The sequence below is a fragment of the Protopterus annectens genome, chromosome 3.part1 (assembly GCF_019279795.1).
Source record: "Protopterus annectens isolate FY-2018-M chromosome 3.part1, PAN1.0, whole genome shotgun sequence".
Taxonomy (NCBI): Eukaryota; Metazoa; Chordata; order Ceratodontiformes; family Protopteridae; genus Protopterus; species Protopterus annectens.
In genome coordinates, this window is record NC_056732.1 from 278,966,110 (window position 1) to 278,982,395 (window position 16,286).

The following is a 16,286-nucleotide window of genomic DNA, read 5'->3' on the forward strand; positions in this document are numbered from 1 at the left end:
TAGAGAGGTACTCTGCTTGACATGGAGAGGGAGTCTATTCCACAAATGGCGGAGTCTTTGGGACACAAATCTGTCACAGGTTAAGGCCTTGCATGTGGGTTGCTTGAGTAGAGTTTGTCTAAAGGATATGCAGAAACTCCATCAAGGCTGGGTCTGAGATGGCCTTGTATACCAGACACAGATCACATGTGTTCACTGTTTTGACCTGTAGCTATATTTTATTTAACATTTGTTGACTGGGAAAGTCCAACTAGGACAGAGCTTATTTTCAGCAGGGCCTGGGGAGAAATGCTGCAGACACACATCTTTGGAATGCGAGAGGAAACCAGAGCATCCAGAGGAAACCCACATGAACACAGGGAGAACATGCAGACTCTGCATAGAAGGAACCCTAGCCAAGAATCAAACTGGAGGACCTCTTGCTGTGAGGCTACAACATTAACCACTGCACCACTGATATATATAGATAGATACAGATATACATATAGATACAGATATAGATAGATATAGATATAGCTATAAATATAGATATAGAGACATATATGTATACAACTTATTTTCTTAGCCCTGAAAAGCATTCTTGTGTATACTTCCTCTAACATGGTGTACTCATGAAGACTATCAGGTTTATTATCACTTCTAGTAGTCTTCAAGCCACTGTATGATGCCCTTGTGTTGGTTGTCTACACTGATTGTGGTGAGACCTTGTACTGGCGGTGTATAGTAGTTCATATGTCTTATACTGGCTCATTAATCACTTCATTACTTAATAAGACATCACCCCCCCTCCAATGCTGAATACTAAATGAGTAGTCCTTTTCATGACCTTGCCTTCAACACACTTCATCTAACTCTAGGAATATTTACAGCTATAATAACTTTAATAGTCCTACTATAGATTTCTGAGGTAAGAGCTGATGAAAAAAGGATTCACTGAATTCTTTGGCAATTGGAAAATATCTGAAAGAGGAGTGGCATACACTCTACAAAATTCTTATTTTAGGGTATACTCCTTCTTGGATTTGTCTGTATTTATTTGTAGTATTTTCTTATTTCAAAAGATTTTCAGACCAGACTCTGGTGAATTCTTGTTTGAGGAATCTTAGTGTGAATGACTGTTATGATGACTGTTATGATTCGTACCACAAAGGTGTATCCTGTTTTCATCTGACATGCTGAACAGGACCTCAGCAGAAACACATTCATGCATAGAGTAAAACTATCAATTGACAGAAAATGCACGGCACTTAAAGTTATGGTTATAGGCTGTACTTGTTATTTTCAGAATAATGTGATAGTGTCTTATTCTTCAGATGAAATGCACATTTCTTGTTGTAATAGAGAAATAATGAAAAGGGGAGACATGCCAGTTGCACCTGATATCACTGTCACTGCTAAAAGAATAGGCAAATATGTGTTTGATGGTGATCACAGCAATTTTCCAAACTAAAAATATCTGAGTGATGATAGTTTACAGGGAAACTACAGAAATGGCATGGATCTTCTGGGAAGACTGAATCACTGTTGCTTCTAAACTGAAGTATTCTTTCTGAGATGCACTCATCTTGGAATTAACTATACATAGAATCACAGGCATGGGACAGTTTATCTGCCCAGGTTGATGTGGTCTGGTGTAAATTAGCTCTTCCCTGATGTGTGACACAGGCCTGAACTATACTAATCTGATTAACTGTTTTGACAAACTGTCTCTAGACTTTTTAATGCATCTGGTGATAGAATTCACATGTCAGGAGACTGGCTAGCTACCTATCAGTTAGTCCCCAAAAAAGCATGTATAGTAATCTTCAAACTCCATATCAAAGAGCTGTGACCTATAATACTGGCTGTAATATTGTACTATCTATGTCATAGTACCATAGCATACTTCACTGTAGACTGGACTGGCTTCTCCTAACAGGGTGCATATTTGTTAGCAAGCTAAACCATAAAACACTATCATCATAAATGATATCGTACGTTGCACTGTCAATGCAGATGCTGACAATTACAACTTTTGTTAGTGTATCAGACAGTGCAAGCATTTTTGTAACATTTAAGCTATAGCACTCATCTTATAGCTTCTCTCCTGCTGGTATCATGCCTGTTCGACTGTATTAAGTAGCTATAACTAAAGAGAGAAAGACAGCTGGTGGCGAGTATAACACATGAAACAGAGGTTCATTTCAGAATTTGTAGGAAAATCATGAAAGCTAATTTATTTTTTATTCATTTATTTGACATTTGTTGACTGGGAATGTCTGACTGAGTAGGAGCCCTTTTTCAGCAGAGGCCCGGGGAGAAAAGCTCTAATGTAATTCACATGAAAAGAAACGCAAGTAGCACCAAACAACCAAGTGATTGGCAAACATTGCTCAGTCATGTGCCATTGAAGAGTAGTGCATACTTGAGCTAGGTGGACATATCTCATTTTGACAAATATGGAAGCCAATGATTTTAACACTATATAGTTTAGATTATGAGGAACAATGCACACTATGATGGACCAAGCTACTACGGCCATAATAAGAACTATTTATTTTAATAGTGTAATTAACAAACATGTTATCTCAGGCCAAAGTCAATGGTGTAGGTTAAAGCCCTGACAATGGCACAGGTGATCTTAGTTTGATTACTGGCATAAGAGCCTGGAGGAGCTGTTAGGGGATGATAAGAGTGAGTAGCCTTTACTGGACACTCCACCCCCCCCAGAGGAGAGGGGTACTTCTGGCTCACCACATGGTGGAGATACTGAGTCTGAACACTGGGTATTGCACCTGACAGTATGAGCTCATAGAGCATGCTGCACCCTATGCTGTACATGCATAAAGCTGGAGGATTGACCATTCAGTGGTGTACTGGCAACAGGATGCAGGGGACATGGAGCCACCAAGTGGGAGGAGATACTCCTCCAAGGATGGCAAGGCAACTCCACATGACCATCATGCTGACCCACTCCCTATTACCTATCTCTTGCTATTGAGATTGCATTATACAGGTTGTCCAAATGTTCATCTCATGTAAAAATATATATTGTGTAGGCAAGTAAAAAACATATTTCAGAAGCAATTTTATTTACTGGATTGGTTTTTCAATCTGACTTTGTAAATGTGGAGTATACTTAGTATTTCTGGATATAAATGATTTCTTAGGGCAGAAATGAATTGCCTGTTTTCTAGAAATGCATGTGAGCAGGAGTATGGTAAGCATTTTCACTAGGCACAAAGTGATAGACTGGCTTGAGTCTGTAGGCATCTCTGGTACTAGAACACAAAAGTGATCATCATATGTATAGTGCTGGACTTGTATTGTGAACACAACAGTGCTGAAGTCATAAAAAGGTCGTCATCTTAATGAATGTAGCAGAGCATGCAACTTATAGCATGAAATGCAGTTTGGTGACAGCAAAATCTTATAAATAATTTCAAGACTCTGCGAATTGTTCAGGCACACTGATTCATTTAAAACCATCTTTCGTAAATGTACATTTTAGATTTCATAAATGATGTTAAAGGGAGAATGAAACAATTTCCAAATAAGAACAAGGGCTCCAAAGGTTATCCAAACATTGACTGTTTCTAGATGGATTCATTAAAATAATAAGAGATAGGCTGGAAAGTAGCCCAGATGGATATTAATTGCCTAGCTGATGACAGTTTTGATGAAGACCATTTGACAGAGACTAACTTACCAAATAGTATTTCAAGAAAACAAAATAAAAATACATTGTCGTATGGGGCAATCTCCCTCACATCTTCAATCATAGTTTTATAAGTTCTTACTAAAGCTTATGGTAAAGGAGACCATTCTGAGGCTCCAAACTCAATACTGTGGATGAGTAGCAATTTCCCCATTAATTAGGCTTTCTCACCAAATCCATGGAGATAATTTGTGGTTAGACATAGAGACTGGTTTAAAGATTGCTTGAAAATTACTCTGCTTCATAGCTAAGGGTAGACTATTCTAGAAATAGGGGCTACATTGGGTTATGTATCTGCCATGCCATCAGGTCTTGTTGTGTGATAGTGTAGGTTTAGGGCTCTAGAACGATTGCTTGCTTTATTATACTCTATTTGGGTGAAGGAGTTCAAAGAGCACTTAATCATTCACAGCATGGAAAGTTAAGCAGAGGTCATCTCTTAGGGGTCTGTAAGACAGTGAGTAGACGGGCCGTGCTTTTAGTCTATCAGAATAAGATAGGTAGTGTGACTTAGATCATTTGGTAAAAAATCGGTCTGTCAAGCTGGTTTAGGTACCAAAGACTGTACTCATTAAATCTAATTTCAATTTTCCAAACCTCACACAAAACAGTTAATTTAAAAAAGTACACGTGTTGTCAAACTACTATTTGGTTAGCCAGTTTAGACCAGCATTTAAACAGTCATTGATATATAGCTATTCCAGTAGTACGTGATAGGAACATGTACAATAATTGCTGCTGAAGTTAGATTTAATGCTTTTTAAATTAATAAATGTCACAATTCCCCTATAAAATATTGAAAAAGGTAGGACATAAATACAACATGAATGTGTGAGTGCACCTTTATGGCAACAATGTCAACTGAGTTGAAGACCACTATGTTTTCAGAGTGGCAAGATCTTTCACTGCTCAATGAAGTGTCATAAAAGGAACCATCTTGACAGAGTAACTGGCAGGATGGTAATCACAAAATGCAAATGGATACACCAAGGAGTGTTGCAGTGCCTCAAGTGGGTAGCCCAGAAAACATTCCCAGGTTGAATGTGTAATGGATAAAGAGAGTGAAATGGAAGTCAGTAAGTATTTGGAGATAGGCAGTGGGCAATGTTTGCATTAATGGATATGGATAAATCCAAAATGGCTGCTGGACATGAAATCTGATACTGGATCAGTGGTGTCAGTTATTCTTCTGTATAACTATGGAAAAGCAAAGTTTACATATAACCCTGGAAAAACAGATGTCCTTTTTATAACCAATTTCAGTGATACAGTAATGTTCAAAGTCATGGTCAAGATTACATTGGTGTTCCAAGCCAAAGCTTTTGGTAGTGATCAAATCTGGAAATTTAGGTTCAGCATCAACTGTATTTTAACACAAATAGATTACCAAAATATATCAGTAAAAGGCATTTGCAGTTATCCAAGGATACACATCAGCAAATTATATTTTTTCAAAGAGTTTAAAGAAAACATAACATAAAACCAAATTCAATAACTGAGAGTTCTGGTTCAAACAAAGTTTATGCTTAGCAAGTAATACCTAGAAAGTACTAAGCAAGGATGTAATCAAACATATGATTGATTTAAGGGCCTACATAAGCACGCAAAGAAAATGGTGACATATCCACTCCTGAGCACTTGTTAAAATGGAGGTTGAACATGTAATTAGTTTATAACAGCGAAGATGCATCAATAAGATTCTCAATGGTTCCTAGTATTATTTACACAGAATAACCAGAAAAGATCTCCAGTAATTAGATACAAGGCCTAAGGTTGTTTATTTAGATATAAGGATCTGTCTGAGCTTTTATAATGTTTGAAGTTGAGGGAAAGTTATAATTTTCATTTACTACAAAAGCACTATTCTATTTCAAACACTCCTGAATGTTATACAGGAACCAGTCACAACTACTTTCAAGTTTGCAACACAGCATACAAACTACAACTGTAATAATAATAATCATTGGAAAGTGAAGAGTAAATATTCCACAGAAGCTTTATCAAGAAATATTATATTACATTTCTGTGCTTCACAAATCCACCAAGAACCAAGCAACAAACAGATGAAAATGAAGATGCAGTCAGCCAGATGAAGGAAAACTGAATTCTTTATTATTCGCACAAAGGATTTGTGCTTTTGTCTGGTGTATAATAAACAGACTTCATCGGAATCTAAACAACAGTAAATCACATTTGATTTAAATAACCCTCTTGAAAAAATATTAAATTATTAAATGGGCAGAATGCAGATACTGAAGAGAATATCGAGCTTCCAGCACATTTCAGCATCCATCCTTGACTTAATAGAGCTGCTGCTTTTAGTGTGGTGTTGGTGAAACTGTAAGACGTTCTCTTCACCAGTTAGAAAATGTTTTCCTGAAATGTAGAAAATTACAGATACAGAACTCATATTTTTATGAGTTTATAAATAATAAAATTGTGCACAAAGGACCTTGATACTGGAAATTTCCTACAGGTTTAGTGGCTAATTCTCCCCTCCATAAAGACCCTCTTGAATCATTTGATTGACAAGGCTTTGAACTCATGGAGGTACTTATGAAACATAGCCAACATACTACAGAAAGCTTGATACAGGAAGCTACTAGCCTGGATTTGGACATCACTAAAGACTTATTTGGTAATTATTCTGGGCAATATAAGAACATTTCTCTCGACGCAGACAAAGTAGTCAATGATATAAAAAAACTGAAAAGTAAGAAGCTGTTACATGACAAACTTGAATATTAAAATGGCTGTGCATATCCAGAGGTCAAAAAGGGAGGCATGCTTGCCTCTGTGGATGAATTTGTGGCCTCTGATAGTCAAGCTCCTAACACCTATTTGGAAGAGTTTCCCCCTTTACAGGAGGTCCCTTTAAGGTGGTCCAAACATCTCCAGAACAGGAGGAACCAGCAGGTACCTCCATTGAATAGATGAAGGGGTAGAGGAAGTCGGACATGGCGGAAGTCAGACATGGCAGAAGCAACAGGAGAACAGTCGAACCAGGCAGAGATATCAGCAACAAATAACAGTAGAGTGTTGTGAAAATTATTCACAATTCTTCAGGTGATTTTAAATTGTTTAATTATACATCAGCATTGTTTGGGCAAGAATGTGCTAACCTTCTTGCCAAAGGAAAACATTTGTACCTGGGTTAGGTGCTAATATTTCTGATTTAGTTATTGATCTTAAATATTTTTAAGGAAGTTGCCTTTTAAAGCTATGCTTAGAAATAACAATACTATTTTCAAACTGGTGGAGTTAAAGTGTAGCAGTACATTTAATCCACCCCTTCCCTTGCCCTTGCTTATATTTGAAAAGTTATGTGAGTTTGATTTTAGAAAGCTTGTTTGTAAGAAAAATCAAAAGTTTTTTTCAGCAATATGGCTGATGCTGAGTACAAGTTACTTTTTCAACTAAGCAAGGATAAAAATATCAGGTTATGAAACCTGATAAGGGGGGGTTATGTATCAAGCTGATTATGTTTCTCGATTGCTTGAACTTGTATCTGATGAAGATTTTTATGAAGCCACCTCTATTCATTGTATTTCCGAGTCCTAAGTATATCGATTTTTTTATTTGAAGACATGGTGATGAATGAATGAATGTATTAGTCCTGAAACATTCCATATTTTGAAAGCAAAGCTCAGAAGGGCAGAATTACCCTCTCCTCCCACAAGAGTGCAGACCACACCTTTTTAATGTAAAATAACTGGCCCAAAGCCCAAGTGCTTAAACCAGAACTAATACACTTTAGAATAACAGACACTAAGCCTTCAATCAGCAACTCCCAACTTAGAAGGATGTAAGCTACCTGTCCTGCCACAACAGTGCAGACCACAAACCATCTTAATGTAAAACAACTGGTCTGAATTCCAAGTGCTTCAACCAAAGGCTCAGACTAACAGTTACAATTTAATCAGGCTACTAACAAGCAGTAATAAATGCAGCAGAATAAATGCAATAAAGTAGGAAGAAACACAAATACAGTAAAAGCAGATGAATAAAGTACCCAACTCTTGTTCCTGCTTTGCTGCCACATATTAGGTAAGGGATTATACTCAGATATCTAACTTCTCAGATGGACCTCTGTGGACTGAGATTTATTCAAGACATGGTAAATCTTATTCTTGATATAGTCCATGCTTGGCTGAGCCTCAGAAACCTTACTCTGTTGCATGAACTATGTGCCAAGCTTACTGTATAGCTAGTTTGCTATGATGTGTCTTGCTGCAAGTTTGTATTGTTATTCCCCCTGGGGACTTTACGAAGGTGGTAGAAAGTGTATATGTGGTGTGCATGTAGTGTGCATGTAGCATGTAGAGGTGTTGTGTATATAGTGTGCAGGTAAAAAGTACTGTGTATGTGTGCATGTAGAAAGAGCTGTGTATGTGTGCATGTAGAAAGAGCTGTGTATGTTGCGTACATGCACCAAATGTGATGCAATATGTTTGAACATGACTGCAGCACACCTTTTTGTGGTATTTCAACAGCAGTGAACATTTTGCAACTTCAGTCATGATGTAGTGCACCTTTATTTCATATATGTTATGCAGATGCAGTTAATGTTAAATATGACATTCCATATTACTGTCAGTGAAATTGTACAGGCTATTTCCCTTCATTGCCTTGTAGGTCCTTGTATTTTCAACAAGTATAATTTCAAAGGCCAGAGTAGGCTTCTACAGTACTGCTCTTTGTCTCTGGCCTCACTTCCTTTCAGATTGCTGAGTTACCATTTACTTCTGGGGGCATTGTTCAGTGACCCCTAGACACATATGTTCTGCTGTATATATAACTGCCCTTAACCATCTGATTACATCTACTTACTACTGACCATGCTTTGTAGACCTGACATAATGTATTGGCTGCTGAGCTGCTGAATGGTAACTAGTACCCTATTACTAATGATCTGCTGCATGTTAACTATTACTTTATTAATAATAGCTACTGAGCTGCTCAGTGTTACCTAGTGCCCCATTACTAACAGCTGCCTAGCTGCTGAGTGTCAACCAGTACCCTATTACTAACAGGTGCATAACTGCTGAATGTTAACTAGTACCCCATTACTAACAGCTGTCAAGCTGTACTCTATTACAAACTAGTGGCTATCGTATTTTCTGTATACATTAATGTGTGATTTATGCATCACTGACTGCTTTGTTCTTAGCACAGTGTCACTTTCACAAAATACTCATACACTGAGTATTTTGAGGTTTCCTCAGAATTGTTTGTCATGCTCTTTGCTTGAAACTGGAAGATAACGTCTTGGAGTTAATTTTAACTAGTTCTTAGTCATTGAAAGTAAATGGAAGAAAATATTAAAAGATTAAATGAAAACTAGATTTTCTCTGTTTTACCCTCTGGAGACAACAGATAATCTATTCTTAATATAATAAGGGTTTACCCAAGAAACATACTATGGATTATTCTGCATAATATCAAGACTTGGTTATTTACCTGACTGACATGGTCCAATTTGGGACATGGTCTTCCACCATTATATGGCTTTTCTCGAAGCCACTTTGACCTCACTTTCACTCCACTTCCACAAGATTTACTACAGCGTGACCAGTTGGACCATTCACTCAGCTTGCAGTCAGAAGGGCATGGAATAATACATGCTTCTTCTATGTAGCCTGAGGAAAGACAAAAACAAATGAAATATAAGAAGCAAAAAATCTCATCTTCATATAAAATTAAGTGCTCAGTGCAGTTCTTTCATTAGAAATGACAATTAAAATGTTACTGGAGTCTGATGTACAACTCTTTTATACTACAAGAACAAATAAACCTATCTTAAGCTGTGTGACAGGGATAACAGCTAAACAGAATTCAAGATTCTGATCTGATAAGCAAGTAAAGTATAAATAAGCAACAACTGCTGTTTCTGTAATACATTAGACAGAAGACATATATCTGTTCCAGATATAAAAAAAGCCAATATATATTTTACCTTGGCTGTCTATGACCAATATCCTCAAATAATTAGACCCTATTATTAGCGTTATTACTTTAAAAATAATTCAGCTGTAAATTACAAATTTCACATAAACTGAAGAGTCAAGATGGTCAATGCTGTCAAGCAGTTTTTTAAAAATAAAATTATCTGTCCAGTGTAATGAGACTGAAATAATTGCTCTGTATAACAGTCTCCAGAGAAATGGTCAATAATGAGTACAGCATGAAACCCACAAGGAACCTCCAGGACCAGTGGCCAATGGCTTGGAACCATCAGAGCAGAAATCATTACTTGTCAAACTATTAGGAAAACCACAATCAGATTTTTCTGTGCAAGCATTGACAAATAAGTCTACATCTTCTGTGACGTGAAGTTATCAATAGGAAATCAAACAACTGCATGACAGTAGTTGAAGGAAACCTGCAGACTCATGGCGAAGGTGCAGGCAGTCTGCAAATGCACTTCTTGACAAACACGTTTGTGGTTACAGATACTTGTTCTGTATACACTAGCTCAAATCAGCTTAAGACAGGATTATGCAGCATGATTCACAGAAGTGTTTTGTGTAATGTAGAAAGGCATTGAAAAGTAGATTAATTGTGCTACCTAATGTTGAAAGGTATACAAGGATAGATTAACAGTGCTATTTACTGTAAAAAAGCATAGAAGGTTATATTAGCAATGCTGTTTAATGTAGAAATGCATAGAAGGCTAATTTAACAGTGCTGTGTAATGTAGAAAAGCATTGAAGAGCAAGTTAATGGTGCTGTGCAATATAGAAAGGCATAGAATGGTAGATTATTAGTGCTGTTTAATGTACAGTGGTACAGAAGGGTAAATTAACAGGGCTGTTTGATACAAAATGGTACAGAAGGGTAAACTATTAGTGCTGCTTAATATAAAAAGGCACAGGAGAGTAAATTATCAGTGCTGTTTAATGTGAAAATGCACAGAAGGGTGGATGGACAGTGTACCCATGCCCTGGTAATTAGAGTAGGCTGACTGGAAGGGATAAGAAGACGGGTATAGGAGTTTCCATAGACTCTCCCTTCCCATACAAGACAGATGCTGGCTGAACTGGTGAGGAGAAAGGGAGAGAGACATTATAGATACACGCCTCTGGTGTACCTGTGTAATCAGTGTTCTCCATAGTCGACATAAGCACTGAAGAGGTCCTCACTGTAAAATTCAACAGTGCTAGAAAAACTCTGTGAAGCTGGAAGGTAAATGGATACTCAAGACAATGGAATGGGTTAAGACAGTATACTTTCATCTAACCATCTCCTATCCATTCATTCATACGTCTATGTTCCATTCATCTATACATCCAAGCTCCATCCAGAAAACCTCTCCAGTGTATTCCAGAGATGATGATCATGTCATTTCAAGAAGAGATTGTCATCTTCAGATAGCAGAAATCCAACTAGTCCCCTTATCTCTAATCTGCATACTCTTCAGAAAAAATTGGCATGCCATGATATCTTCTCCATCACAGTCATGAAAAGTAGGTGAAACAAGACACACTCTTGGTGAAGTTCTACACCAACTTTGAACATATTTGATGTAATACAAAGAACGTGAGCATAATCTCAGTCACAAACACAAGGCCTCAGTTGCCATGAAATAGCTGTACACTTACTGACAGACTTCCTCAACAGTTTCATTATCAGTGTAAGAATAAAACTGTTGATACACTATTCCATGACCAGGACAGAATCTAAACTGCTTCCTTTGACTCTGAGGCTTACTTATCAGATAGATTGTCTTATGGTGTACCCTGGCAAAGCCTTTCTCAGAGATGTTGAAGATTAAGATCTTTGTACAACTGAAACACACTTTCCTGTGCCATCCACTATAAAAATGAGGACTGCCATGCCAGTTTACTAATCCAGAGGCACTGTCCACATCTATCACACAAAATTGAAAAGGTGCATTATCCATTACATCTGAGCAGTATCCAGCATCATCAACAGTTGCAGTCAGATCTCATTTATATCTTCAGCTTTGCTAACTCAGAATTGCTTAGTTGCTGCTATCAGTTACAGTGTCACTACTACAAGTGAGGATATAGCCACTGTGTGCAGGAGTTCTGGAAAGTATATATTCCACTTCCATATAGTGCCCTCAGTTGAGGGCAGCCTTTTTTGATGCTTGTGGAGAATAGCTAGGGCAGAGATCATCTCCTCCCTTCCTGTGATACCAAATGGTTTAATAGCTTCTCTATAAGGCCATCTAGACATAAGAATGTAATTCATCATGGCCTCATCAAACTTCTCCCAAACCTGGACATTTGCTGGGGTGACTACCACAGTTGCTACCTTCACTGCATATCAATCCAATCTGAAGATCTTTCCTTCTACTGAAGATTCTCCTACTGCTCTGTTAGTTAACACCAAGAGAAACACCATACATTTTTTAATCACAGCTCTTTGATGGTGACTCAGCTACTGAGGTCCTAAACAGGATCTATTCAAATTCCATGTCTCTGATTTCATCTGGGATATGGGAGATGCAGTTTTAGAGATCATAGTTAAGTACCTGGTAGAAATGTACAAGACAATCTCACTACATTTCTGGGTTTGTTGTATCTGTCAGATGTAAGTCTGGTTAACTGATCATGCTTACTACCAGGAGTAATCAGATCCCAGCTCAGCACCTCTTCTTCTGAGTATCCACAGCATACAGTCTCATGCCTGATCACATGATTATTAAGTCACTCACTGACCTTTGGCCCAAGGTAGACTGGTAACAAGTATAATTATAAACAGTCTTATGTTTGAACATAGCTCTTAGGAGGACGGAAGAAGGGGCTGATGAAGTATGAATATCACTGCATTAAAGACAAGTAAAAAAGCCAAGCTGTTTAAGTGATAAAAGACTGTCAGTGATCGCACGTTACTCAATAATTCTTTGTAGAGGGAGTCATAAAGTTTGATCACCCTTCTGAACACTGAGCCTGAAAGCTCACTGGCATCCTGTTATCATGGCTAGATTTGAATGAAAGTGGGAAGGGTAGTGCTGCATGCCCTCTCTCTCTCTTTCTCCTCCAGAAGTTTGTGTGATTTCAGATTTGTTATGTGTGTGCATGTATAGGTGTGGGGGCTTTTCCTAATATCAGGGGTGGTGGTGGCTTGCTTCACCTAGAAAAATATGCTTTCTACATTGTGTTGTCTGGTTGTGATGCTGTTTTGACTATTGATGGTTTGAGTTTGAACAACACATGTCAATTAAACAAGATAATTATTCATTCTGAACCACTTTGCAACTCCTTACATGAAATGAGTTCAAGAACTACAAGCAGAATTACACGTTGGACCCACCAGCTGTCAATACAAGAGCTCACCTCCACGTGGAGTACTTTATTTATCTTTCTCCATGACACTGCTCTTGCCCCTTCTACTGCCTCTGCACATTAAATGCCCTGATCTAGGAAATCAAATGCAAATACCACAATTCTCTTTCCAGTTCATTGTTGTATTTATCTCATGTATTGCCATGGTTACTGATTATATAGTCAAGTCCCCTTTTCATTGGCAGAATTCTTAAGTGAAATTACAACTTATCCCTCAGCAGGTACAACCTCACTGGTTATCATATTAAATTCCCTTCATGGCAAGTAAAGGGCTACACCCATCAAATCAAGGGAAATATTTACTTTATGTTTTTATTTCACATCTTTACTTAACATTCCCTTCGTGAAATAAACCTTAGTGACATCAAACATATCTGCATAAGTCAATATTCATTTGCTGGATATTTTATTCCATCAGACTGCTCAACTGAATCTGAATAGTTTTAAATATATATATATATATATATATATATATATATATATATATATATATATATAGTCTGCGGTGGTGCAGCGATAGAGTTGTCGCCTCACAGCAAGAGGTTCTCCCGTTCGATTCTCGGTTGGACCACCTTCTGTGTGGAGTCTGCATGTCCTCCCCGCAGTCGAGTGGAGTTCAAAAGACATGCGTGAATGGGCGAGCCTTCGTTGAAGGCTGGGCGTTGGGCTGGCAACTCGGCACCGTAAAAATCTACTGCCAATCATTAGCGGACCGAAGTTCATAGGTTCACTTAAGGCATTAGCCTATCTGCCCAAGGGCATGTATGGGCCTAGCCCTGGCATGTATAAGCCTAGCCCAGTAGTATTTGGCTTTCGCTCTGTCTTTTTTTTGCAACCTGCAATCCTCATCAGTTTGCTGGAGTATCTGTATATCTATCCCTGCAGATTCCCATTGATCAATAATCTCCCCTTGAACAAGGACAGGTGGAGGGGCTTTCATCCACAGCATAGGGTTCCTCCAGGGTGATCTGGGTGTCCCTGGGTGATCTGTTCCTCCCTCCAGCACGTTCTGTTTAAGTCTCCTTTCCTTGTGGTTCTGAGGGATCTAGATTTGGGGTTTAAGGGATCTAGATTTGATCTCTGAAGGGGTTTGATCAAATCTTATATGTATATATCGAGCCTCTGGTATGAGACTGAATAGAGCTGGAGTTCTCTCTGTGAGCTAGCAGTGAGACATTTTTGAGACTTTTTAGACTTTTTTCTTTTTGTTTTTTTTCCTTTTTTTTTTTTTGGAGAGCCTGCTGGTCCTCTGGTCAGCATACATTTGATGAGCAGGGGGCTCAATCAAGGGTCTAATGAGTGATGAGTACATGGGGGAGATGACCTCCTTGATGGAGATGTGAACCTTTTCCTAGATCCTTGATAACTACTAGGAAGGTTTTACTACTTTCAACCTAACTCAAAGCAAGGTTGATGTCAACCTGGGTCAACCTGTCCCCTGATCCCTGATGACTTTTTTTTCTTTTTTATGGTAGCTACCTGGCTGGTGTTTTTAGGGGTATAGTTTGTTTTTCGTTTAACCTTTTTACTTTTTTTTTTTTTTTTGCCATTATTTTGCTGCAGGCCTGGCGGCCATGGCTCTCTCTTCTGTGACTGGATGTCTGTGTCAGATGTGTGAGGATATCTGTGTCTCCCAACTTTGCATCTGCAAACTGTTTTTGCTTGTTCAGCCATACTGTACCAGTTGTCAGAAAGACTGAGCCTTGGACTGAGGTGGACTGAGACTGAGGCTGAGTGGGACACCACTTGTGAAGAAGGCCTTGTGAGTCTGACTCAGTGGCCAGCCTCTGTTCCCTCTTGTGGTGCCTTGTGTTAGCCATTGTGTTGTTGATGAGTTTGATGTTTATCTTGGATGAGTTTTGATTGAGTTTTTCGGTGTTGTATTGAGGGTTGCCAGGTCGAGGTAGGCTGCCTGGTATGGACTGCCCCTTTCTCCTCATCAATGGCTTCCCTCATCTCTCAAAAGTGGACTGTCTCAAAACAAAAAGATTTTTGAGTTTAAAGTTGCTTGCAAGTTCCCTCCAAAGTCTGCAAGTTCTCTTTCAGTTTATTATGAGTTCTTTATTATGATCCTATGATTTCCAGATAGAGCTAATGGGGCAGCTAAGGGGGGTAATGTTGGTGGGGTCTGGTCTGGCACCGCCTGTGTGAAGTGGGACCCAAGCCTTCGCCTTGCACTTGAGCACCATCCTTCCTGGTGGTGAAGATTAAAGGCTAAGCTAAACCTACTGGGGGTTTAATTGTTGTGAGTTTGTGAAGCACACAGCCGGGGACACCATCCGGTCCCATGGATGCTGTGTTTTTTGCCTTAGTGAGGGCAGTTCTCACCGCTGTGGTGACTCCTAACCAGGAAAAGCCGAAAGAAGAACAAACATATATATATATATATATATAACTATTTTACCAATTTTACCAAGCATTATCATTATATCATTTCCAGTACACATTGTCTATGTCAAGTATTACAAATCTTTGTATCTTCCAGCAATGTTCTTTTTCTTTCAAAGTCTCTGTGGTGTCATCTGTAGAGCTATTCAGGACTAGGATTACTGCTTAATGTAAGGCTATTCATTGGTTACTTCTCTTTTCTTCAGAACCTCTTTAGTTCAGTATTTCCATCAGTCTTCTATTGCACATCCAATTCTTATAGGAAACTTACACCTTCAGAGTCAGTTCTTGGTGAATATACATTCATTAATCTACTGGATTTTGTCAGATGTCTTAATGCATTATAGATATTCTTTTTCTGCAACCATTTTGTGCTGCAATGTTCCAATACACAGTTAAATAACTGTCTATTTTAAAGCCATGCTGCCTGGCAGCTTTACTCCATTGCTAGGTAGAAAATGGTTGCTTCAAAGCTGATTTCTTCAGCAGAGATCAGAGTTAAGTCCGTTTTTTGCTTTTTTCTTTCATCCATACCTGAGAAGTTGAATGCATCTACTCTCCTCTGGTACACAGTTGCACCTACAACATATCATCTCATGATTTGCTAAAGAAAACAATGGTTTCATTATTTATTGTTCATTGTTCTCTGTTGTTAAAAACGTAATGTTCAATGTTATGGAAATTGACTATTTTGACTGTAATTGTCTGTCAACCTGCTGGCGATTTTCTCCCTTGGCCTCCCCTGATTTTCCTAGTAAATCAATATAAATAAATAACTTGTTTTTTTAAGGCCTTTAGATTTTTGGATAAATCACATCTTATATCTAATTAACCTAATTTGTGTACCATAAGTTCCCATAGACACAATTCTTCCATGAAATAAATTG

The 16,286-nt window shown here is 38.3% G+C and overlaps 1 protein-coding gene across 4 annotated transcripts in view; it reads right to left on the minus strand.

Annotated features, from left to right (window-relative positions):
• Nucleotides 1-16,286, minus strand: part of THSD7A (thrombospondin type 1 domain containing 7A) — a 2,877,792-nt gene that overhangs the window by 617,949 nt on the left and 2,243,557 nt on the right. For all 4 annotated transcript variants that reach the window (XM_044066751.1, XM_044066750.1, XM_044066748.1 and 1 more), the window contains one exon: nucleotides 9,158-9,336. In XM_044066751.1, the coding sequence (XP_043922686.1) occupies nucleotides 9,158-9,336 (179 nt within the window). The remainder of the gene's footprint in view (nucleotides 1-9,157; nucleotides 9,337-16,286) is intronic.